At 32.9% G+C, this 27,930-nt stretch overlaps 1 protein-coding gene across 2 annotated transcripts; it reads left to right on the top strand.

The window, feature by feature from the left end:
* The first annotated feature begins 8,138 nt into the window (after positions 1–8,138).
* LOC118180535 (uncharacterized) lies at positions 8,139–27,533 on the top strand. Of its 2 annotated transcripts, none has more exons than XR_004756680.2 (2): positions 8,139–8,684; positions 27,184–27,533. XR_004756680.2 is itself a non-coding variant. In XM_035349612.2 (2 exons), the coding sequence occupies exon 1, from the start codon at positions 8,969–8,971 to the stop codon at positions 10,358–10,360; it is 1,392 nt and encodes a 463-aa protein (XP_035205503.1). In that variant the 5' UTR covers positions 8,169–8,968; the 3' UTR covers positions 10,361–11,599; positions 27,184–27,533. The 2 variants fall into 2 exon arrangements, 1 of the variants encoding a protein (XP_035205503.1); XM_035349612.2 differs by having other exon boundaries at positions 8,169–11,599.
* The last annotated feature ends 397 nt before the right edge of the window (positions 27,534–27,930 follow it).

The following is a 27,930-nucleotide window of genomic DNA, read 5'->3' as shown; positions in this document are numbered from 1 at the left end:
ATCTCTAAATGTTAACGGTGTAAAGAAGTTTTCATATCCCTTCTCCATCATTTTTAATACATTAGTAGGAATTAACCCTGGCCCTTTCAGTTTATCTGTGACCGCTACAACGACTTCTATAGGTGTTGTTAATGTACCGCTTTTACCCTTATTTATCGACATAAAAGTCTTAATTTGGCTCTTATTTCTTCCCCGAAAGCTGAACTCAGGGTGATGACTCCATAATCGTCATTTACATTAGGGACATTTTCTGGTCTTAAGATGGTAATCTGGGTTTCGCTATCTTCAATACATTCAATCTTTCTTCCATTCACGTTTACCGTAATAAATCTCAGGGGCTGAATAACTTCCGATGCGTTTACTTGTTTACGACGACTCTCGAAGTTGCGCGAAATCACCTTCGCAATTACCCCGTCATTGTTCTCCCGTTGGGTCGAAACATTCTTTTCTGTTTGGTTAGCTTTCTGCGGACAGTTCTGCGCTAAGTGCGTTTGGTCGCCACAAATATAGCACTGCTTTATACGAAGGCCTCGTGGCTTATCAGAGAAAGTTTTCCCTTTCCAACTGCTTCTAGTTTGGACGTGGTTATGGGGTCTTACCCCCTGGGTTTGAATTATTCTCTCTGCGCTGGTAATTGGAAACTGTTGACCAGGAAACGCAGCTGCATCGCTCATTACTGTCTGCGTAAGCGTTTTTCATTTCGAAGTAAAATAGAGATCACTTTCTTTAGCTAAATCTATTGGAGTGAACCACTTATTCCCTTGACGTAGTTTTATATGGGCTGCTGTTTCGCTATCTAGTGATTCCATCAATTTGTCTGCTACAATTAATTCATTTAAAGTTTCGAAATCTTCAACTTTTCTTAATTTGCAATAGTAATCCCATGTCGCTCTTAATCTTGAGGTAAACTGTATATGGATTTCATTTCGGAACCGTTTAGCTTTTCTAAAATTGTCTAAGCATGCATCTGCTGTTGGTTCAAATTCCCTTAGAACGATTGATTTCACCCGTTCGTAATTACGCATTTCTTCGCTTTTAAAATAGGTTAATAGATTCATTGCTTTTTCTCCCAATATATGAAAAAATATTTCTACTTTCATTTCGGTAGGGATGTTCTTAATTTCAAAAGCTTTTTCTAAAGAGGTGAAGAATAAATTCCAGGTTTCTGCACGTTGCGGTACGGGAATTGTCAATGCTCGAACACTTTTAATCATATCTTCTAATGTTAATGTTCTTTCTATACATCGGAGTTCCTACTTGTATTACTTTGGATACGGGCCAGTTCTAATTGATTATCGTGCACTAATTTTAATTTGTCTAGTTCCAGAGCTCGATTCTCACGCTTAAGCCTATCTGAGACCGTGCTCCTTAGAATTTCTGTAACGAACTCCGGATCATTCTCGCATTCTGAACTTTGTAAAATAAGCTTTCTTAGATCAGCTACTGTTGAGTTAGGAGGAACAGCCTGACCTAATTCTTCCGCGACAAATATTAGATCTTCTTTTCTTATTCCTTTTACAGCAAACATTTTATCTTATTTTCATGCAATAAGAGAAGAAATCAAAAAGTCAGATAAAATTATTGCCTACCTCTTATCTTCTTGATGACGCTCACCACGACGACAAAGTGACCCCACTCCTGACACCAATGTGATGGTTTGTTTTTGAAAGGTTCTTTAGTTTCCTGTCATCCGTGGTGTTAATCCAATAATGGGACTTCTTTCTTCTCACACGTTATTTTATTTTTTTATATATATAAGTGGTATTAAGTAGATTACAAAATATTTACATAAGATTAACATAAATTAAAGTCAATTGGAGAGTACACGCCTGCATATTATCGTGTAGTCCTATTAAGACATACGGTGAGTACACGCCTGCGATAATCGTGAAGTCACCTCCGACGCTGTCCAAACCCTAACTGTCTCTTCCCTGCGGCAATCAAACGCCAGAGGGAGTTGTACAACTTTTTCCCTCGAATACCAGGGGGAGGGAGGTATCAGACATTACAGTATCCCTATTAACTAGAATTATAGTGTAATTCCAATTAAATTTATCAGTACTCGCTGTTTACTGCACCTTGAACGAGACGCACTATATTTATGTATGGTATAAAATACTTTCCTTGGAAAACAAAATCTGTAGGCACGATCATGTCTAGGACATAACCTTCGAGCAGCCTTTGGAAGTATTGCCAGTGTGCGAAAAAATAAGATTCTAATTAAATTTCGAAAATCCTTGGCGAATGCGCTTTCTCATATTGTCATTCGAGAAATTATAAGATCTTTAGTTTATCTTTAAAATTTAAGCTATCTGTTTTTGACTGAGAAAAGCTGTTAATTCATTGATGTTAATTAATCGTTAAAACTAGAACTAATGCAGCAGTAATTGCAGTTGTAATGCAATGAACATTCAAATTACAATATTACTGCAAAAACAATTATATTTTTGGCTTAGCAGTAATCGAGTAAATCAGACGTCATTTGAATAGTGTTAGTTCAAATCGACTTCGAATTCCGGCAAACAATTTAAATGTTTAGACATCTCCGTGCATTTCCTTGTGTGTAACATGAATACAAACCAGTTTCCTCTAGAAAATTTTCCATGAATACATCATTCTTCTTAAATGCTTCGTCTCATTCAATTAAATAAAGACGTTTTTCTGCTTTTCCTCACGCGTGATGTGAATATGAGACAGTTATTATTGATAACTGTCTAATAATAGATAATTTATTGTTTTATACTAGGTCTACGAATGAAAACTTCGAATATAGGCCACTCATCACAGCTGCACTACGGCTAAGCATTTTGCAAGAATTGCATGACTACCCTACCGCTGCCAATTTCAAGAGCTTTTTATAATGAGGTGAAGAATAAATTCCAGGTTTCTGCACGTTGCGGTACGGGAATTGTCAATGCTCGAACACTTTTAATCATATCTTCTAATGTTAATGTTCTTTCTACATCGGAGGTCCTACTTGTATTACTTTGGATACGGGCCAGTTCTAATTGATTATCACGCACTAATTTTAATTTCTCTAGTTCCAGAGCTCGATCCTCACGCTTAAGCCTATCTGAGACCGTGCTCCTTAGAATTTCTGTAACGAATTCCGGATCATTGTCATATTCTAAACTTTGTAAAATAAGCTTTTTTAGATCAGCTACTGTTGAGTTAGGAGGAACAGCCTGACCTAATTCTTCCGCGACAAATATTAAATCTCCTTTTCTTATTCCTTTTACAGCAAACATTTTATCTTATTTTCATGCAATAAGAGAAGAAATAAAAAGTCAGATAAAATTATTGCCTACCTCTTATCTTCTTGATGACGCTCACCACGACGACAAAGTGACCCCACTCCTGACACCAATGTGATGGTTTGTTTTTGAAAGGTTCTTTAGTTTCCTGTCATCCGTGGTGTTAATCCAATAATGGGACTTCTTTCTTCTCACACATTATTTTATTTTTTTATATATATAAGTGGTATTAAGTAGATTACAAAATATTTACATAAGATTAACATAAATTAAAGTCAATTGGAGAGTACACGCCTGCATATTATCGTGTAGTCCTATTAAGACATACGGTGAGTACACGCCTGCGATAATCGTGAAGTCACCTCCGACGCTGTCCAAACCCTAACTGTCTCTTCCCTGCGGCAATCAATCGCCAGAGGGAGTTGTACAACTTTTTCCCTCGAATACCAGGGGGACGGAGGTATCAGACATTACAGTATCCCTATTAACTAGAATTATAGTGTAATTCCAATTAAATTTATCAGTACTCGCTGTTTACTGCACCTTGAACGAGACGCACTATATTTATGTATGGTATAAAATACTTTCCTTGGAAAACAAAATCTGTAGGCACGATCATGTCTAGGACATAACCTTCGAGCAGCCTTTGGAAGTATTGCCAGTGTGCGAAAAAATAAGATTCTAATTAAATTTCGAAAATCCTTGGCGAATGCGCTTTCTCATATTGTCATTCGAGAAATTATAAGATCTTTAGTTTATCTTTAAAATTTAAGCTATCTGTTATTGACTGAGAAAAGCTGTTAATTCATTGATGTTAATTTATCGTTAAAACTAGAACTAATGCAGTAGTAATTGCAGTTGTAATGCAATGAACATTCGAATTACAATATTACTGCAAAAACAATTATATTTTTGGCTTAGCAGTAATCGAGTAAATCAGACGTCATTTGAATAGTGTTAGTTCAAATCGACTTCGAATTCCGGCAAACAATTTAAATGTTTAGACATCTCCGTGCATTTCCTTGTGTGTAACATGAATACAAACCAGTTTCCTCTAGAAAATTTCCATGAATACATCATTCTTCTTAAATGCTTCGTCTCATTCAATTAAATAAAGACGTTTTCCCGCTTTTCTTCACGCGTGATGTGAATATGAGACAGTTATTATTGATAACTGTCTAATAATAGATAATTTATTGTTTTATACTAGGTCTACGAATGAAAACTTCGAATATAGGCCACTCATCCCAGCTGCACTACGGCTAAGCATTTTGCAAGAATTGCATGACATCCCTACCGCTGCCACCTCTGGGTAATGAAAACGGTGCGTAGGGTACGCGAGGCGATGTATTTTCCTCTACTACAGAAAGTAGTAACTGCGTATGACAGGTCCTGTAAATTATACCAGTCAATTAACGACGTTATCGCATACATATTTTCTAAAAATTTATTAATATTTTTAATTCGTGCAATAAAAACTAAAAATATTAAATGTGCTGTAAACTAAATATCAGACTGAGGCTACAAATGTCCCAGAACAAATATACTGCAAATATATTTAGTCTGAGAATTTAAGCTTGTTTAAGCCAGATATTTCTAGCAACTGCGAAGTAAACCTGCCACACTATAGTCAAATCTAAAGTTCCTCTCAATTCAGATTATTGTAATTAACTATGAATATAATATGAAAGCACACATTGACTTATTTTATTGCACAACGATATGAAAGCACACATTGCAAGAAAGAAAGTACAAGAAAATGTTTATAGATTACTTGCAATCAATGCACATAACACAAATGCTAAAAACTATAGAATAAACCATGTTTGAACATCGATGAGTACAGGGAAGCATAACAAAGCAAAAGAAAACCGAAAATAAAGCATTAAATAAATATTTACAGGTGCAAGACACTTATTTTTACATATATTATCAATATTTTATATTTTATCAATTATTTGCTATTTCTAATTTAATACTCTTTGTTTGATAAGCAAACAGCAAACGTAACGATATTTTCCGAATACGTATCCCGATCTGCTACTACGGATAATCCCTTAGCAGGGGAAAAGTAGCACGCTGTCCTCCTAGAGGAAGTACGTCATCGGATAACAACCATAAGCTGGTCTACCATAAAAAGTTGTTTCTCCCCTTTTTGGCGTTAAGGCTGTTCTTCGAACAATATCGTCTATTTAACAATACTTGGTAGAAATAACTTCTAACATGGGAATAAAACTTATTTTTGTCTTCCTCTGAAAGTTCTTCCACTAAGTAAGTTACAACACCTACTGCCAACAGACTCCGAAAATATTCGTTTCGGAAAATGATACTGATATCGGCATCAGTCAAATGTATTTTCTTTCTAATTAATGCCAAATTAAAAAGTTCTAAATACTTTCATTTTTATCAGCATTTAATATAACACTTTGTTATTTCCCGCCATTACTATAAACTTTTACATAACCCTGACTAGCCGTCATTTACTCCCAGGAGTAAGCGTACCAAAGATTATGAACTCTGCTGTAACGTATTAAGTTATCACACTCTATTTGGTCACTCTATTTCTTGGCGAAATGTGCCTTTTGAAGTCTTGGTATCAAAACCCTTTTCAAGGGGATCGAACTACCCAGTAAGCCTTTTTCTGCAGATGCTTCACCATGACTATTGTTCTAATCCATGACAATCGATGGATTCGATGCTCTGATGCAAATGACACTCGAGAATATAATACGACGATGACGAAGATCGTATTTTATTCTCAAATGTCAAGATGTAGAAACACCTTCTTACTCGGCTTCTGATAAGCAATCAGGTGTGAAAGAAAGAAGTACAGTGTAGTAGGATGTTTGGGAGGGGGTGAGAAGAGGATCTTGTCCGCGCTAGTGCGGCGGCGAATGGGGGATGAGGTCAGTGACTTTACAAGATGGAGCGTAAACCGTAGAGTCAATTAAGCATGAATGGATGAATTTTGGTTGTAATTGTTATAGAATGTCACAGGAATATCGATGTTTTTCTCTGGTGTGCGGAGAGTGTCTTAGAGTGCTAATAAGGCTATTACTGTGCGATTGCACTGAGTGAAAGAAGTTAAGAGCTAAACATTTAATGTAGTCTTGTGTAGGTTCTATTTGTAGATCCCTGTGAATTTAAGTGTTTGGAATATACCAAGGAGCGTTGATAATTTCTCGTAAGATTTTATTTTGTAGTAATCGCAATTGTTTTATATTGGTTGTACTTGCATGTCGCTAGATCGGAGATGTATGAAGGAGGGCTGGACGAAGTATGGAGCGAAATAAAATTAATTTGTTGCTTCTTCTACCATGAAGAGGTCGCATAGTAGCAGAGGTGATTTAAAATTTTTGTGTTACTGAGCGGAAGTGGATTCTGAAGGTAAGTTTTTGATCCAGGGTGACTCCAAGGTATTTGGTTTCATTAGTTCAGTCTATTTCTTTGTCAGGAATTTTAGGAGGTGGAGGGTACTAGTTCATGTTTTCTTTACGGAAAATCATTTCCTTGGTTTTATCAGTGTTAATTTTAAGCATTCAAAGGGTGAGAAATTTTTCCAGTTTTATGAGACAGTTTTGGAGTTGGTTCTTACGGCGATTGTTTTGCAAGCTTCAGTAAGTATGGCGGTGTCATCGGTGTTAATTTTAAGCATTCAAAGGGTGAGAAATTTTTCCAGTTTTATGAGACAGTTTTGGAGTTGGTTCTTACGGCGATTGTTTTGCAAGCTTCAGTAAGTATGGCGGTGTCATCGGCAAAAATTGCAAGATGCACAGAAAGGTCTTTAAGGATACCTTACGTATAAATATTAAAAAGATACGTCTAAAGTGCCGATCCCTGTGGGACACCAGCTTTGATTACTCTGGTAGTTGAAAAAGCAGTTCAAATTTTTATTCTGAATGTTCTGTTGCTGAGAAAAGAGGAAATTGAGTGAATAAAATGATCTGGAAAATTGAGTGTGATTAATTTGCAAATGAGGCCGCGATGCCATACTCGGTCAAAAGCTTTCGCGATATCGAGGAATATAGCACGGAATTCTTACGGCGATAACTGTGCAGGCTTTAGTAAGTATGGCGGTGTCATCGGGAAAGAGTGCAAGATGCACATAAGGGTCTTTAAGGATACCTTACGTATAAATATTAAAAAGATACGTCTAAAGTGCCGACCCCTGTGGGACACCAGCATTGATTACTCTTGTGCTTGAGTAAGCAGTACCGATTTTGAGTCTGAATGTTCTGTTGCTGAGAAAAGAGGCTATTAAGCGAATAAAATGATCTGGAAAATTGAGAGTGATAAGTTTGTAAATAAGGCCTCTATGCCATACCCTGTGAAAAGCTTTCGCGATATCGAGGAATATAGCACCGCGGTCGGAAGCTTGCATTTGTAGCCTTCAGTGATAATGTTGATAACTCTTAGAAGTTGGCGACAAGTACTATGATGATCACGAAATCAGAATTGTTCTTCTGGGAGAAAATTTCTGGATTCTCTGAATGCAAAATAGTAGAATTTTCTCTGTAACTTTAGAAAGATGGCTCAGTAAACTGATATGGCGATAGTTCTGAGGGAAGGAAGGATTTTGTTGCGATTTAGCAAAAACTATTATTATAGCTTGCTTCCACGGACTAGGAAAATGAGCGAATTTGATATCGTCGTGTGTAGGGTGCAATTTTGGGATATTGTTCGGACAACAATTTGGATCTTGAAGAAACCTATTTCGCCTTGACGCGCTTTAAAATAGACCTCCCTCTCTTTACAGTAGTCTTAGATCAGGAATTATATGCAGAAATCGAAAGTTTGTGAACGGTAAAGGGTTGAATTTTGTATAGCCAAAGAAAACCGTATGACTATTTCGTGGTCATCACACTTTTGAGCTTGTTTACCCTCCATGCTGTCCTAGTTCCTATTTCCTGCATCCTGGGCTATGGCTCCTGTGGGCAGAAAGACTGAGTGGGTGCGAAACAATACATTTGTCAACTTTTCTGTATTGGAATGATAAATAGGAATGGATGTTTGTAAATGTTTAATAAAACGCTTGTTGTTAATTATAACTTTAACCTTGACGGACTGGAAGAAACGGCTTTCGCCAAAGTCCACATCTCTTTTCTTCTTGCTTAAAAAGCAAGATTGATACAGATACAGAAATGATAAGTGAGCAGTATTTGAGACAAGTTAAAAGAAGTACCAGCAGCAAAATTCTTCGCCATCTGTGTACCGTGAAATCTGGGAATTATGTTAATAAATCTAAATAATCTAAAACTAGCTAACATATAATTAATCTAAAGTGGCTAACAAATCTAAATAATCGAAACATCATGTAAACAAGGGGCACCCAATTGCAAACTTTTACCAAGCATATTTCTATGAAACGTAACAAGTGGATTTTTATTAAACTGTTTCCAGAAATCAAGCCTTGCTTATGTAGCACATTAGGTAGGTAGGTCACACGCACAATATGTATTAATATTTTTTCAAAATATTCACTCATGTATATGTGCAAGATAATGAAAGTTATGTAGATGAATGTATTTTATGTAGTTTCAAAGAAGTACATTGCGTAAATTTTCAATTAACCAACCGAATTTCCATTTGTGCTGAGCATATATATCATCTAAGTTGTATTATAACAAAGCTTATAGTTCTCTGTGTAGCGGACAAACATCAGGTCTAGCGGAATGTAACCATACGATGGAAGAAACGATGTTTTAGAAGATCTTATGGATAGCAATACAGATGAGAAACCCTATGTGTGTGAAGAATGTAAGAAGTCATTTAGTCGAAAGAGCAATTTGAACAAGCATATGCTTATTCATACTGGAGAAAAACCTCATATGTGTGAAGTATGTAAGAAATTGTTTAGTCAAAAAGGAGGTTTATACATGCATATGCGTATACACACGAGAGAAAAACCTCATATGTGTGAAGTATGTAAGATGTTGTTTAGTCAAAAAACTCATTTAAAGGAGCATATGCTTATTCACACAGGAGAGAAATCTCATGTGTGTGTAGTATGTAAGAAGCTGTTTAGTCTAAAGGGTAATTTAAAGAAGCATATGCTTATTCATACAGGTGAAAAACCTCATGTATGTGAAGTATGTGAAAAGTCATTTAGTCGAAAGCGTAATTTGCACGACCATATGCTTATTCACACTAGAGAAAAACTTTATATGTGTGAAGTATGTAAGAAGTTGTTTAGTCAAGAGAGTAGTTTAAAGAAACATATGCTTATTCACACAGGAGAAAAACCTCATACATGTGAACTATGTAAGAAGTCATTTAGGCAAAAGCATAGTTTAAACAAACATATGGTTATTCACATGGGAGAAATACATCATATATGTGAAGTATGTAAAATGTCATTTAGTCAAAAGAGCAGTTTAAATGAGCACATGTTTATTCACACTGGAGAGAAGCCTCATGTATGTGAAGTATGTATGATTGCATTTAGTAAAACAGATAGTTTAAACAATCATATGCTTATTCACACTGGAGAGAAATCTCATATATGTGAAGTATGCAAGAAGTTGTTTAGTGAAAAGGCTGATTTAAACATGCATATGCTCATTCACAGAGGAGAAAAACGTCATGTGTGTGAAGTATGTAAAAAGTCATTTAGTGAAAAGGGTAATTTAAAGAAGCATGTTCTTATTCACACAGGAGAGAAACCTCATGTATGTGAAGTATGTGAAAAGTCATTTCGTCGAAAGGAAAATTTGAATGAGCATATGCTCATCCACACTGGAGGTAAACGTCATATGTGTGAAGTATGTAAGAAGTTGTTTAGTCAGAAGGGAGGTTTATACATGCATATGCTTATTCACACAGGAGTGAAACCTCATATGTGTGAAGTATGTAACAAGTTGTTCACTCGGAAGGGAGGTTTGGACATGCATATGTTAATTCACACAGGAGCAAAACCTCATATCTGTCAAGTATGTAAGAAATCATTTAGTCGAAAGGATACTTTAACCAAGCATATGGTTGTTCACACTCGAGAAAAAAATCATATTTGTGAAATATGTAAAAAGTCATTTAGTAGAAAGGATACTTTAAACAAACATATAATCGGTCATACTGGAGAGAAACATCATCTGTATGAAGCTGTTTAGTGAAATGTGCATATGCTCATTAACATTGGAGAAAAACCTCATGTGTGTGAAGTTTTCAAGGAGTATAGGCTTATTCACACAGGATAAAAACTCTGTGTGTCTTAAGTATGTAAGCAGTCAGTCATTGGAAAAGGTAGTTTAAACAAGCATATAAATATTCTCGCTGCAGAGAGATATGCAATGTAAAATGTCATTTATACTGAAGATTGATTTAAATCTACATAGGGCACAACTATATGTGAAAGAAATTTTGAGATTTAGGTATATAACAACTGATTTGGAGAGATGAACCTGAATAAGCATATTGATCTATACCAGCGGTTCTCAACCTTTTGACTAACGCGTACCATCTAAACAAAAATTGAAAACCTTTAGTACCACCACTACAACAAAGTACTACTACCACCGTGAACAAAGCTCAGATCGCATAAATTTCTGAGAGAAAACTCAATCAGGATGTTGGGGCTTTAATTTTTGAATTTAACAGTTAAAAATATTTTTCTTCTTTACATACCACCTATTTTTCTCTCGCGTACCACCGTTGAGAACCTCTGATCTACATAGTAGAGAACCTGTTTTTTTAGCATATGCTAAATTAGTAACATGCTATACCTGCGAATGAATTAAGGCATGTCTGTGCAATAAAACCTGATTATCTTATCTCAAGACTGAGATCAGTTCCACCAGATTGCTGAATATCTTAGTTTTTTTAAATATATTCATTGTTAAGATTTGTAGATTTTAATGCTGGGAGATATAAAACCTACCACTGAGGCTGTGTTAGATATGTAAATGATTGTTTGATCAAAATGAAAATATATATATATATATATATGTTTTCACAAGAGAAAGCATATCATTTATGAAGATAAATTTTTTAAGTTATTCTAAACTTCTGTGGGCTTTGAATTAAACTCTTGACTTTTTCTGAATTTAATACAGATACCAAGCACAGCTTTGTTATTAATGATATAAATGTCTTTCTTATGCATGTTATGAAATAATGTGTTAAGTACTTCCATTGATGGTAAACAAAACCTGAAAATCAAGTCTGTCCTGCTCCAGCATCAAATGTGCCAGTGTATTATGTTATAAAAAACTAATAGATGGTTACCACGTATTGTGTTGGGAATGAGAAATTAGGTTTTTCTCAAATATTTCAAGTCAGATTTTGGACATACTAAGTAGAACAACCCCATCTGTTACACAAGAAATTCGGAAAAAATCATTTCGATGCAGGTGAGAAATTCATGCATACTAGATATTTATTCAAAAAGTATTCTCTGTTTCTTTCATTTAGTAGTGAAACTTAATTTTACTGCACATTTTTAACTGTGCAAGGATGCACAATTTCATTATGAGCATGAGGTGTGTGCCCTTTTCCCCAAAGAAAAAAAAAGTCTTAGTTTGAACTTGAAACTTAATAGTACTTGGTTTTCAAACATTGGTACAAATTGTCATTTTAAGAAGCCTAGAAAGTTTGGTAATTTTCTGTTATAGGGACCAGATTCAGAAATGTAAATATGTATGCATGCGTGTATATATGCATGTGTGTATGTACGTACATTAGAATGTGTGCATACACACTCACATTTACATAGTTTATTTACATGTTCTGTTATTGGAACCAGATTAAAAAATGTATGTGTTCATGCATACATGCATTTGCATTTGTGCTTACATATGTATGTATACATTGAACATATAAATTCATCCATACATACATCTCTGAATCTAGCATCATAACAGAAAATTACCGAAATTTTTCCCCAGATCATTTTGATTGATTAACTCTGGAGTTAAGTAGAAACTAATTTTTTGTGGTTTTAATTCAACCATGTTCAGTACCATGTTCTAGGATTAGCCTTAATCAATTTTTTAAAATGGATCTATCATAGAATTAACTGAATTATTTTAAAATTTCATTTCATGGCATTCATTGAAGTAACATTGCTATATTTTAATTTGTTTATTTAATAAATCTTAATTGTTAAAAATAACCATAAATGGTACTTTCATTCAGATGATATATGGTTAGGAGCTACATATGTAAAAAGTACATTATGAGATGAAGTTTGCAAATACCATGCAAGGAAAGTTAATGAAGGAAATTGATATTAAAGAACTTCAGATATGTTTTGTAATGTTTAGTATATCAAGGGTACATATTTGAATGTTTACTTGGTAACTTTTAAAATCCATGCACATATTTGTCAATATTCACACAAATTGCATATTTCATAATATTTTTATGAACTAAATCTAAAAGAGATGTGTGACTTCAGACTAATTCAGCATGGTGTTTAACTTTGTTTCTAAATTAAAGTACAACTGTTTAGATTAAAAAAAATTATTCATGTGTTTTCAGGACTGGATTCAGAAGTGTATGTGTATATGTATATACATGAACATGATATATGTATATACATGATATATGTGTACATACATTTCTGGACCCATTCCTCCGATAACAGGGGAAACAGGCTATCTGAAAAATTAACTGAAATAACACTAATATCTTAGCATTGTTAGTATCAAAATACTTTTCTTTACTTGATTAAAACACAAATATAGTTTATTTAAAATGTCCTATCTGCCATTTTTCATAAATATTCAGTGAAATTTCTTTGTCATTCACTGTATTATGTTTTATTATATGATAAGTTTTTCTGAAGAGATAATCCTACCTTTTATACTTATAAGTTTATTTTTCATGAGTTCTCTTCTAATTTTTTAGTGCTATTCTTTTCCTCATATATGATGCAAATTATTTTCACTTAAAATAGCATCAGAGAAATGCTCGAACTTAGCATTACACACAGGCTGTCTACAAAATTCATCTTGTCATTCTTAACTTCAGAAGTTTTATGGCAAGATATTGTATTCTTACTCACATTTTATCATAGTTTCTTCCATCGCTGGCAAGTTTCATGAGCTATATTTTAAAACAAAAGCAAAAAAGGATCGTAATTTGTTCATAAAACACATTGGAACGTGGTGTACAAGAAAAGGCTGCATACAAAAATGCCAGCATTGCCTAACTGAAGGATTGTTATGAGCATAGTTATCTGAAGAATGTTTATGCACATGATTGCTAGAGTTCCCCACATTCTGAAAAACTGGTGACTTCTAATAATGTGTTATGATAATTATTGATAGGCCTTATATTGGTTATGTAATTTATTACTACTCTTTATATGCAGAAATTTGGGCTAAACTTGAAATAGAATGAAATAAAAATTTAGTAGTGTAATATGTTTGTGTGCAGAATTGTAAATCTAAATACTAATGTTTGACAAAGACATATATGCAATTATTAATTTAGCATTTAGTTATGTACTTTTGTGTGCATATAAAATTAATTGCAATGATTATACATGATATAATATTTATACTGCTCTCTGTTCTTCAAAATAGGTATCCTAAGGGAAGCTTAACTCCTTCTTGGGCTTTTTTCGTAACTATCGGAGTATCTGCCTTTGATTAGGTGCCAGTCTATGAATATGTGTTTCCCTACTGTTTTTTATAGTTATCTACAATTTCAGGCAAATTAAAAAATTTCAGTCTCTCTTGATGGGGTGGGTAAGAACAATTGCCATTTCAGCCTTTTCATTTAGGGTCAATGCAAAATCTGAGAACATGATCTGAGGTCACATGACTGTGAGGTGTGTATATCACCCTTTAGACTTCAGACTCTGTTTAAATAAAACATTAGCAACATAAGTGGCTCTACCTAATACACAAAGCAAGGTGCTTTTAAAATTTTATTTCAATGTGGTATTATTATTTTTTGCAACAGAATCTTGCAAATTGAATCATTAAAATTAGAAAATGACATTGAAACAAAAAAATAAAACTTTTGAGGATTAAATCTGTATATGAGTGGTACTAATATCACAGTTTTTAATAAAATAAATTTATTATATTACAGACCTTTAAAAATGGATCTTTTACAATGATTTGCCGAATAGATAGAGTTTCTATATGCTACTGTATATTAAAACAAAGGATATGTTTTTTTTTCACTTGCTTTATTTAGTCAGCCTACTTTTTTGAATACCTGCTCTTCCTTTTCGATTATCTTACTACCAACTGTAATGAAAATTTAAGAAAGGAAAGACTGAAATGTTATGATTTTTAATTTTCTCAGTCAGAGCACCTTCAGAAACATGGAGGTAGGAAGTAAGATGGAGTAGCCCTAAACAAGTTTCTCCCGTACCCTGCTCTGAAGCACCGGCGATCCCTACGCGGTGACCAAAACATTGGGTCATTTACCATTGAGTTCAATGGGATTTGACGCATTCGGATGTAAATATTTTGTAATTATGTCATAAATATACATATAAATGTATATATTTTATTTTTCTACAACACTTCAGAGTCCTAAGTATATGAAAACAACATATTTTTAAACAACATTTCATTCTGAACGGAATTAAATGCTATACTTTTCACAGGACAGTTTTCTCAGAATGGTTTAATTTGAATGAAATATTTTCACAAGTTTTCGTTAATTACATTAGAAAAAAAAATTAAGGTAATTCGATTTTATTCGGTTAAGGTACAAAAAAAATTAAGATCAAAGTTTATTGTATTATTAATATTAAAATTATGCATTATTTCTTTTCTATTTATAGAGCTTCTTCCTAAAATACTTTCTTAAATATGACATGATTTTTTGGCTTCTGAGGCATCTTTTAAATCGAAAAATGTAAGTCAATTTTGTAATTAATGCTCTATTCAGTTCATTTTAAATTAGAGAATTATTAGGAATTAGCGAAATACTTTAAATAGTACTTGACTTTCTCTGAACATTTCTGAAAGGGAATAAAATAAGTTTTTTTTTTTTTTTTTTTTTAAGTATTATTTAAAACTTGTAACTGAGTTATTATAAAATGTAAGGGGAATAATTCTTTTAATTATACTTATCATTTTTTTTTACCCTTCATTTCAACAATACATATTCCAAAACTCTTCATTACGTTCTTAAGTGCGCATCTCATAGCATTTGCTTTACAATACCTTTTAACAGATTGCTTTCCAATACAAACAATTCTTGCTTAAATAGTTTTATAACGTATTTGTCAACAGGATTTCAGTTTATGTTTACAATTCAATATTAAGGTTATATATTTAGATAACATTTATAATCATTATAAATTAGATACATTTAATAATTAGATTTCTTCACAGTACTTTCACAATTGTTTATAAGTGAACAAATTCTTCATTTCAAATACATTTATAAATAATTCAATGACCTGTGTACGTTAAGAAGCCAGCATAAACTGGAATTTCTGAGAAAAAAAGACTTGCGTGGGAAACATTTAACAATCTGGAATCAATAAGAGGACCATTCATGATCGGACCTCCTTTGGCAGGATATACAAATGTTTTCATCTCCGTCGATTACCCTATTTTCAAATTCTTAATAAGCTATCTTGATGGTGTAGCACGTTCACATGGTCACATCATCTTGACCGCACATGGTACTTCCGCCAAATTCGCAAATGTATCCCTCTTCTGTTCCACACATTTGTGTAAAACTGTACATAATTTTACACAAATGTGTGGTTCCAAATCAAGGGAAAGCTAACTTATTGGCATATTTGTGTGTATATTTATTAATTTTGATGAGGATTGCAGCATTGGATGGTAATTTTATTTTTAATTAACCCAAATAAGTAAAATGTGTAAGCCCAAAGTGATTATTTTTCAGATATATAAAATTAAAACGATGAGTTTAAAATGAGCAGCAGTAAAGCCTATCCTCTAAAAAATTTTAAAAGGCACATGTTAAATAATATATGGATGTGAAAAAAAATTTGTTTTATTTAAAACATTTTGGCAATTGGAAAATAAAATAAAAGTAGTGAATACTCTATCAAGGGTATCGAAAGACGTATACAATTTTAAATGTACCATAAGGTATTTTTCATTCTTTAAGCATAACATTTTTCTTAAAATCTATATTTTTGTAGTTCAACAGCTTAGAATTTTATAAAACAAATTCATAATCAAAATCACTGTTGTTAGTTATAAAAAAATAACCAAGATGGGATTTTTGCATAAATGTCACTAAACTATACAAATTGCTATTATCCATCATACTATGAATGTTTCTTTCATGCGAAAGTGTCCCTTTTTCGATTTGTATGGAACTGTTGTGTGTCGAAATACTATCAGAAGCCTGTCAAGCGAGCTTCTGAATGTAAACAAAGAACACCCCATCTGGTGACCCAAGCTTCAAAGCAGTGCTTCACTTCTAGTGCCAATTGGCCCCTCCTTCCTTTCCTACCTCCATGTTCAGAAAGGGGGGGGAATACCTGCAAATGCACATTTTTTGTTGCCACCTTTAAAAAGCCTTAATTGGGGAAACCTAATATGGGATATTACAGTTTTACTGCTAGCAGTAAATGTGAGTGGATGGAAAGTGACTTGAATTGTTGTCTCAAATGACATGCAGAAAATAATTTCAGTGGAAATGTGAGGATAGATATTACAGTCAAAAGTCGTTAATCCGGACTCGTCGGGACTTTGGCGATTCCGGATTATCGATTTTTCCGGATTATAGATCATCAGTTTAAATCTGGTAAGATGGCATGCAGAAATTACAAAATTAAAAATATGAAACCTTAATTTATGAAATAAAGAACAATTATGATCTAAAGGGTATCAAAATTTACAAAAAGAAAAAGCTTAATATTTATTTGTTTACTTTATTAAACATTTCCTTCAATGTAAGTTGCTTCGTTTCATGTGATAATACTTTCTCTTTAATTCTATTAAACAGACATAATTTCTTGTTTAGTTACAAAGTTCCGCTGTTCTAGTCCTATAATTGCTGTGTTGAGAATACGGACTAATATGTCAATCGAAATGTTTTCGTTTTCAATAACCTCTGGGTCACTTTCTCACTATCCGAAGGGGGAACTTGATTTAAATCATATCAAAGACGAGATGAAATACTACACTTAGTACAGAATTATAAACCAAATAAAATAAAAACATCTGCCTTGAAGATAAGGATAGTGCTGCAGCGTGAAATTGATAAACAGATTTCGGATTTCAAAACATACTTTCGCTTTGTAGATACAAATTACATATTAGTAAATATATATCGGAAATTCTATTTGACATAATCTTTCTAATCTATCATAATCTAATAATGACGTTTCTGCCCCCCCCCCTCTGCCGCAGAGCAGCGTGAAATTGATAAACAGATTTCGGATTTCAAAACATACTTTCGCTTTGTAGTAAATATATATCGGAAATTCTATTTGACATAATCGAAAGTTCAAGCTTACTTTTATAAAATTGATCTAACAGTCTGCAAAAAATAATAAGCCGGATCCAATTCGAAGATTAAGGAACAACGCAATCTGCAACATTAACTGAATTAGATAACTTTAGCTTAGCGTATAACTCCGTTACACATTAAACGCGCATGCGCACAAACATATTCGCAGCCGTAAGTGTCTTACGCGCTCTAGTAAACGCCTGTGCGCATGCGTGAACGCGACGCATGCGCAGAAAGTTTGTAGCTTTGAGGTCCGGATTATAGATCATTCCGGATTATGGGTGTCCGAATTAACGACTTTTGACTGTACTAGAAAAAATAGGAGTAAACTGTGACTTAGGTATGCATTTCTAGAGTAACTGATTACACTACATAATACATTTACATACCTGCCAACTTTTACGAATTTTTCGTAATTTTTACGAAAATGCGTTTGTCTTTACGATTTTACGATCGTAATCCATTTTTTCCGATTTTTTTCCTTTTTCAAGTGTTTTTAGTGATTTTTGTAGAAATTTTAGAATTTTTCGCCAATTTAGCGATTTTTGCCAATTGCATCGTGTTTTACCGCCAACTACCAACTACTTCGAATCCAGTAACCTGCATTTCTCCAGCGCCACTTAACCAGCCAATCCAATGCGCTGAACTTGTTTCTCCCACTCTTTTCTTTGTGGGCGCCAGATTATTTTTTTCGTGTTCGCTTCAACAGCAAGGGAATTACTCAGTCATGCTTAGAAGACTCCTCAAAGGTCAACTTTGTTAAAGAAGTTGAAGGGAAGAAGAAACAGTCTTCTATTAGCCGGGAGGAACGGATTTTCTATCTTCTTTCTTCGGATTTGAACAAAGCATATTGTAGTTTTGTGTTAAGTACCATTAAGATTTTTGAAAGTGTAAATACCCTTCTACAATCAGCTTCGCCAAAATCTCCCCTGCTTATCCAAATTCTTAATGATCTTTTGAAAGAACTTTATACTAAGTTTGTATAACCATCCGTTGTGAAAAACAGTGTGTTGATTCGTGTTGCCTATAATAGTTTGGCAAATCAAAAGGATAACAATGATCTTATAATTGGAAATCAAATCAAGGAACTTGTAAATTCTTTGAAAGATCATGAGAAAAAAGAATTTTTTCAATGTGTTAGAAAGTACTTTTCCTCAGCCTGTGATTACATTGTAAGGAAGTTTCCTTTGCAAAATGAAGTTCTTTTAAATGCTGAAGTGGCAAATTTGAAACAAATTGAAAATTCATCTTTTGAAAAGATTCGTTTTTTTATTGATAAATTTCCATTTTTGTTAACAATTAAAGAAAATGAATGCCATAATGATGCTTTAAATGAACTACAGAACCAATTTTTGCTGCACAGTTTGAAGACTTTGCCAGTTCTAGAGAAGATAGACTTGATGTCCTCGTTGGTACCTTAAAAAAAATAAAAAGAGCTGATGGAACACCAAAATGTGATAGACTAGCAAGAGTTTTATGTGCTATTCTCGTAATTCCACACAGTAATGCTGAGTGCGAGAGAGTCTTCAGTGTTGTGAAGAAAAACAAAACTATGTTTCGTTCTTCAATTTCACCAAAAACTCTAGAAAACATTTTAATTGCTAAATGTTATGAAGAAACTAATTGTTATGACAGGAAATTTTCCAAAGAATTTTTGGCTAAAGCCAAAAAATGCTCTCTAAATTCATTGCAGTAACATTAAGTTCTTGTTTTATGTTTCCTAATAAATTTTTTACTCGTAGTTACTACTTAATTGAGATTTACTAATGTAAGTACAATTTTCTTTTTTCTATTTGTATAAATTGTTATTTTTTTAATATCAAAGCATGATAGTAATTCTTCGTGTTCTTCTGAATTTTGGAGAAATCTTCTGAATTTTTATCTTTAGAGGTTGGCAGGTATGCATTTACCAATGCATACAAAGCTTTGAACAATTGTTTATTTTAAGATATGTGAGTAACATTTCTAAATAGCTAAATAGAAAGAAAGAGATGCATGCAAATATTTACATTAGCATGTTCTTATAATATTGTAATATGAGACAAAGTTAATCATTATGTTATAAATTATTTATTTATCATGCCTAATTGTTAAATTCATAAATGGATATTGGTATGCATTAAATACAAAGAAGAAACATATGATAAAATGGTACATATATATACTATACCACTGTATTATTTGCAAGCACCTTTAAATTTTTTGTTAGATATTTTTTTGTTTACCTAACAGAGAAAATGTGTGTTAAGTGACATTATTGCACTGTTTTCCAAGTGATTATGTTGTAGACTATATTCTAAAAATCAACACATAATTATGTTTATATGCGGTTTGACCATTGCTAAGAAATAGTTATTTTTTTATCATAACTAATAACAGATGTCTTTAACAAAATGACACCTGGGATATATTTGACAGAGATCTTAAATTATCATGTGAAATTTACAGTTGTCACCACATAGTGAAATTTAATAAACAAAAGAAGAAAGTCAGGTGTTCCTTAAAACTGTTTTCAGTAAATATGAAAAATGCTTATTCTGGTCGAATTAAGGACAGGTAAGAATTTGTCAGTTTCGAGTGACTTCCTAGTTCACTGCGTTAAGTGACATTATTGCATTGTTTTCCAAGTGATTATGTTGTAGACTGTATTCTAAAAATCAACACATAATTATGTTTATATGCGGTTTGACCATTGCTAAGAAATAGTTATTTTTTTATCATAACTAATAACAGATGTCCTTTAACAAAATGACACTTGGTATATATTTGACAGAGATCTTAAATTATCATGTGAAATTTACAGTTGTCACCGCATAGTGAAATTTAATAAACAAAAGAAAAAAGTCAGATGTTCCTTAAAACTGTTTTCAGTAAATATGAAAAATGCTTACTCTGGTCGAATTAAGGACAGGTAAGAATTCGTCAGTTTTGAGTGACTTCCTAGTTCACTGCGTTAAGTGACATTATTGCATTGTTTTCCAAGTGATTATGTTGTAGACTGTATTCTAAAAATCAACACATAATTATGTTTATATGCAGTTTGACCATTGCTAAGAAATAGTTATTTTTTTATCATAACTAATAACAGATGTCTTTAACAAAATGACGCCTGGGATATATTTGACAGAGATCTTAAATTATCACGTGAAATGTACAGTTGTCACCACATAGTGAAATTTAATAAACAAAAGAAGAAAGTCAGGTGTTCCTTAAAACTGTTTTCAGTAAATATGAAAAATGCTTACTCTGGTCGAATTAAGGACAGGTAAGAATTCGTCAGTTTCGAGTGACTTCCTAGTTCACTGCGTTAAGTGACATTATTGCATTGTTTTCCAAGTGATTATGTTGTAGACTGTATTCTAAAAATCAACACATAATTATGTTTATATGCAGTTTGACCATTGCTAAGAAATAGTTATTTTTTTATCATAACTAATAACAGATGTCTTTAACAAAATGACGCCTGGGATATATTTGACAGAGATCTTAAATTATCACGTGAAATTTAATAAACAAAAGAAGAAAGTCAGGTGTTCCTTAAAACTGTTTTCAGTATATATGAAAAATGCTTATTCTGGTCGAATTAAGGACAGGTAAGAATTCGTCAGTTTCGAGTAACTTCCTAGTTCACTGCGTTAAGTGACATTATTGCATTGTTTTCCAAGTGATTATGTTGTAGACTGTATTCTAAAAATCAACACATAATTATGTTTATATGCGGTTTGACCATTGCTAAGAAATAGTTATTTTTTTATCATAACTAATAACAGATGTCCTTTAACAAAATGACACTTGGGATGTATTTGACAGAGATCTTAAATTATCATGTGAAATTTACAGTTGTCACCGCATAGTAAAATTTAATAAACAAAAGAAAAAAGTCAGATGTTCCTTAAAACTGTTTTCAGTAAATATGAAAAATGCTTACTCTGGTCGAATTAAGGACAGGTAAGAATTCGTCAGTTTCGAGTGACTTCCTAGTTCACTGCGTTAAGTGACATTATTGCATTGTTTTCCAAGTGATTATGTTGTAGACTGTATTCTAAAAATCAACACATAATTATGTTTATATGCAGTTTGACCATTGCTAAGAAATAGTTATTTTTTTATCATAACTAATAACAGATGTCTGTAACAAAATGATGCCTGGGATATATTTGACAGAGATCTTAAATTATCACGTGAAATGTACAGTTGTCACCACATAGTGAAATTTAATAAACAAAAGAAGAAAGTCAGGTGTTCCTTAAAACTGTTTTCAGTAAATATGAAAAATGCTTACTCTGGTCGAATTAAGGACAGGTAAGAATTCGTCAGTTTCGAGTGACTTCCTAGTTCACTGCGTTAAGTGACATTATTGCATTGTTTTCCAAGTGATTATGTTGTAGACTGTATTCTAAAAATCAACACATAATTATGTTTATATGCAGTTTGACCATTGCTAAGAAATAGTTATTTTTTTATCATAACTAATAACAGATGTCTTTAACAAAATGACGCCTGGGATATATTTGACAGAGATCTTAAATTATCACGTGAAATTTACAGTTGTCACCACATAGTGAAATTTAATAAACAAAAGAAGAAAGTCAGGTGTTCCTTAAAACTGTTTTCAGTATATATGAAAAATGCTTATTCTGGTCGAATTAAGGACAGGTAAGAATTCGTCAGTTTCGAGTAACTTCCTAGTTCACTGCGTTAAGTGACATTATTGCATTGTTTTCCAAGTGATTATGTTGTAGACTGTATTCTAAAAATCAACACATAATTATGTTTATATGCAGTTTGACCATTGCTAAGAAATAGTTATTTTTTTATCATAACTAATAACAGATGTCTTTAACAAAATGACGCCTGGGATATATTTGACAGAGATCTTAAATTATCACGTGAAATTTAATAAACAAAAGAAGAAAGTCAGATGTTCCTTAAAACTGTTTTCAGTAAATATGAAAAATGCTTATTCTGGTCGAATTAAGGACAGGTAAGAATTCGTCAGTTTCGAGCAACTTCCTAGTTCACTGCGTTAAGTGACATTATTGCATTGTTTTCCAAGTGATTATGTTGTAGACTGTATTCTAAAAATCAACACATAATTATGTTTATATGCAGTTTGACCATTGCTAAGAAATAGTTATTTTTTTATCATAACTAATAACAGATGTCTTTAACAAAATGACGCCTGGGATATATTTGACAGAGATCTTAAATTGTCACGTGAAATTTACAGTTGTCACCACATAGTGAAATTTAATAAACAAAAGAAGAAAATCAGGTGTTCCTTAAAACTGTTTTCAGTAAATATGAAAAATGCTTATTCTGGTCGAATTAAGGACAGGTAAGAATTCGTCAGTTTCGAGTGACTTCCTAGTTCACTGAACACCGATTAATATTTGGCGTCCATTATGTATACTGTCCAATTTGAGAACAGCTTGGTGTATTGTCTCATTTGTGTGTCAGGACAAATTTGAGTTCTAGTATGATTCTAGGAAGGTTTTATTTTTGACCAGTGTATCTGTGCAGTGCATCCCAGCCATGTTGCATCAGATTAGGGTCATAATCAATATCTTCCCTTGCTACTTTGTCAGACACTTCATTTGACCTGTGGAGGTGAGTTTTATCTTTCATAAACAGAAAATCTTATTAAGCAGAAAATCAAATTACCTTGGATAACTAGACATGATCCAGGAGCATTTCAGTGCAATACTACTGTGATGTCACTGTACCTCCATCAAAGATACAAAAAGGAATTCTGATGAGCACATGATACATTACCATCAGTTATCACAGCTATGAATTTCTGGACATTTGAATGATGGTTATGAGTTTCCTTCCCTTTACAAAATACCCAGTATCCTGACTCACTGTTGTTGGGTGAGTAGAGTTTGTCAGAGAATATGACTTGTTCTTGTTGACCACCACAAATATGCTCTTTACAACAGTGTAATCTCTGATGATGCTGGCATTGGTTCTTTCCCAGATATCCGAATGCTTGAACTCAACATACATGCTCAGATTGTATGTCTTATAGCAACTCCTTACTCAATTATTACCACAAGAACTTAAATATTGCAATAGTATTTCCAAAAACTGACAATATATTTTTTCTCAAACATTATTGCTTCTAGTTATGAATAAGAAGACAGCATATTTGAACTTCCTGTTAAACAGATGAGAGGTCCTGCCCTGCAACATACTTTGCTTTGATTTTTCCTATTATTGCACAGTTGTCAGGAGTGAAAATTAGATATGTTAGTCATTCCTTAGTAATTCTGAAGAAGGTTTATTCTTAACAGATTTTGCCAACCAATGGCTTGCTGAGCATTGGTAATTCAATTTAGACACAAATAGTAGCAAATGAAGTGGTCGTGTGGATGTTTTTGCGACTGTATAGTACATTATTTTTAAAATACTTTGGACTATGTGTAATTTAATTTTAATATGAATACTTACAGACCTCAAGGTATTTGTTGCCATGATGTATATGCCAGAGCCGTAGCTAGGGTTTTCAGCACCTGGGGACAACTAAAGATTTCACACCCCCTGATGTTTGCCAAAAACTGAAAACATTTAATTCTGAAACTTTCTAGCATCAGTGTAGCACCCTCTTTATGCCACGTCTGGAAACAAATTCCCCTCCTAACTACACTACCGGGTCGCGGACACTTAGCCGAAGGCACATACAGCCGACAGGATTAAACTGAAAAGGACACTTAACCGAAAAGACACTTACCTGTAAGGACAATTAGCCCACACGGACATTTAGCCGACACACAGAGTTACTGTCAAGACATTTAGCTATGGGACACTTAACTGCCAAGACATTTAGTCCACAGGACACTAAGCCGAGAGTGACATTTAGCTGACATGTACCCAATAATTATTTAAACTTACTTGATTGTGCTAATGTTGCAAGACTTTAAAAATTTCGTCTTTATTTTTACATAACACAATGAAGTGAAATATAATTATTTAGATGGAGAATAATGCATAAACAAGTTTCATGTTAATTTTTTCAATTATTTTTTTCTTTTGGGAGTTACTGGGTTACCTGATTATTGGTCACTGGCTTATTTTATGAGTTATCCCACATCAGCATTTTAATATATAGATTCTCTGAATAATCATTGTATTTTGTATATTTCAGTAAGAGCTTTTGTTAATATGATATTGCCTACGGAAAAATATAAAAAAGAGAGATTTCTAAAAGATTTAAAAGTAGTTTAAATAAAAAAAAAAGACACATTCTTAAAATATTCTTCTTTATTGAATTTTACGATGTTTAGAGTACATGAAATAGTATGAACCTAGATATCACCAAGCATATTCAAGTACACAAAAGAGCCCAGAAATTTCACAATACAGTAATTTTTATCAATAATTATTTTCACCCTTTCTTTAAAAAGAGTAAAAAGTTATTCGGTATTGAGTTAGCAAATTGAGTAGAATATAAAGTTCTATTTGTTTTCGAAATTGAGATTTACATACTTCACTAATCGCCCCTACAGTAAATTAAATATTAAGATATATCAGGGTAGCACAAAATAACCCAAACAAATGAACTTCTACCCAAGATGTACAAACAAGTTACCAGAACATTAACAACTGCTTTCTTGTATACCATTTTTGCACAAAAATAACGCAAAAATGGTATACAAGAAGCTTGGTGATCGGAAAATGATGCCAAAAGTTCCTGGCGCAACGGTCGTCTCTGATTGGTTGAATTTCTCCAGTTCCTGGTGGGTTTTAGCCGCCCGTCTTTTCAGGATGTGATGCTTTGGTCCGCGTACTTGGTTTATGGCCCCCTCCTTCTGCAGCTTCAGTAATGAATAAAACAAAACCTTAAAGAATATTTCTAAATTAAACATTATGCACGAATTTAGGGCTGTAAACATTAACCTAAGTAAGTATTTTAAGCGAGATGCGTGGTCAATAAAATGTTACAGAATTTCTATCTCAAGAATGGTGGCATGAACAGTAAATTATAGAGATCACAAAAAATTTATACCCTTGCTTGTCTTAAAAATTTGCTTTTTTTTAATTGTTTTTAATAACAAAATAAAATATATTTGCTAAACTAACCTTTACCACCATATTTTTCTATAAAAAAGTATAATTCAAGAATAACAATAATTTTTATCACATTATTCAGATTTTTCATGTCAGGGAAAGGAAATTTCATTAGTGGGAGGAGCCAAACACTTTTGTAAGGGAAAGAATGTAACATGATGTAATGAGTAAAATACTAATGAAACGTAAAGGTATTAGAAATTTGAAAGCATTTGGAAGAGTGAGATTGGAAACTTAATGCCTTTAAGTAAACAAGAAAAATTATTAATGATGTAAAGGTGTTCAAAAGAACCCAATTGATTAAATGAAGAAACTTTACGAATAATTTTTTAAGATCATATTAAAATGTAACTAAGTGACCGTCGTACTTAGCTAAAAATATTTCTTTTTTCCTTTCGAAATTTGATTCATATTCCCTGACGAGAAATTTCAGCGCTTTTTCAATTTGGCCAATATACACCAAACAGAACGATACATATCAAACAATGCTAAATTACTAAGCACATATGAGCCCTTTAAGAATCGAAAAAGGAATTTTACTGATAGGTAAAAAAAAAAAAAAAAAAACTTAAATATTGAACTTATGTCTAAGTCGAGAAATTTTGTAATTGATAGTAAGTTTAAATAATTATTGGGTACGTGTCAGCTAAACGTTACTGTTAGTTTAGTGTCCTGTTGAGTAAATGTCTTGACAGTTAAGTGTCCCGTAGCTAAATGTCCTGAAGGTAACTCTTTGTGTCGGCTAAATGTCCTGTCGGCTCACTGTTCGTGTTGGTTAAGTGTCCTTGTCGGCTAACTGTCCGTGTCGGCTAAATGTCCTGTCCGCTGAGTGTCCGTGTCGGCTAAATGTCCATGTCGGCTAAGTGTCCGTGTCGGCTAAATGTCCTGTCGGTTAAGTGTCCTGGATCCCTACACTACTGGTATATATGAAGAAATGCTTTCAGGCAGACTTTTTATTTATCTTAAATATTACACTAGGTGAAAATATAACATATACAAGAGAATTAGAAACCTACACATATGCAGAATTGCTAGTTAATTAGACGTAGCTGGTTAATAACAAATTCCACACTATGATAACCAACATTTTCCTTTGGAACAATACATTAGTGAAACTGATACTTCCAGTGGAGGGGGAAAAATACTTTCATCATCAGCTCATTTTGTTTGTTAAAAACTTCCCGAAATGTAGTTTAATAAATCCAGCCCACAGAGAAGAAAACGAAGTGAGAGACATTACGAATTTTTATTCATGCAATTCACTTTGAAAACAAAATTATACATGATAAGAAAAGCAGATTTAATTTTACCAGTGGCCATTAGCCAATATTTTCACATTTGTGTTTCTGTAGAAAACTGTTTGGTGTCTGTCAGTTTATTCTAATCTAAGTTATACACTTTATCTTTTATATATACATATAATTTTATATACTTATAATGATTTTTTTTTCAGCGTTCTTCTAATGGCAGGATTAAGCTTATCCTAAAATTATTCTGAAGGCTCGTTTGCATTATAAAATTCTGAATCAGAGAAATACATATGAAATTGATGATTGCTTTTGAATCGGAATTTGATTAATCTGATATAAACTTGGGAAATAAAATGCTTGAATTCTGAATATGTGAGATGAAAAGTTTGACCAGTCAAAGATATGGAAGTTATCAAGAGGCAATTTGTTGATGCTGCATGCTGAGCAACATTGTGCAAATGTCAGTTGCAATAAATAATTTTATCAATAATTTAAATGTTGCAAATCATCTTTCTTTATAAAATGAAAAATAAAAATGTTCTCAAAGCTAAAATAGTGTTCCTTGTGATTAGTAATTTGCTGCTAAAGTCGAAAAGATATTATGTAAATTTATCTCTGAGTGTCAGCAATTATGTCCCTTTCAATATCAGATCCTTTCTGATTATCCGCAATTCCAGAAAAAGTCACTAAATAATTAATTAACTTTGTGAATCGGGAAAATATTTTTGTTTGGCTCTCTTTATGGCTTATAGGTATTGTACTTTTTATACACAATATTAAAAAGAAGTATTTTTTAAAGAAAGGAAGAAACTTTAGCAGGAAAAGTGGAAAACTATATTATTTTCGTTTTTACAACTGGTAGATATGCTTTATTGCAGATATGATTGTTAAGCATAAGGAATGTTAATCTTCATCAACACAAACACACCGGTGGTATGTACACTGTTCAC

Source organism: Stegodyphus dumicola, chromosome 7, assembly GCF_044657685.1.
Source record: "Stegodyphus dumicola isolate Sdum_Otavi_A_Nest chromosome 7, ASM4465768v1".
Classification (NCBI taxonomy): Eukaryota; Metazoa; Arthropoda; class Arachnida; order Araneae; family Eresidae; genus Stegodyphus; species Stegodyphus dumicola.
The sequence above is the reverse complement of the archived record's forward strand: the minus strand, read 5'-3'. Positions and strand labels throughout refer to the sequence as shown.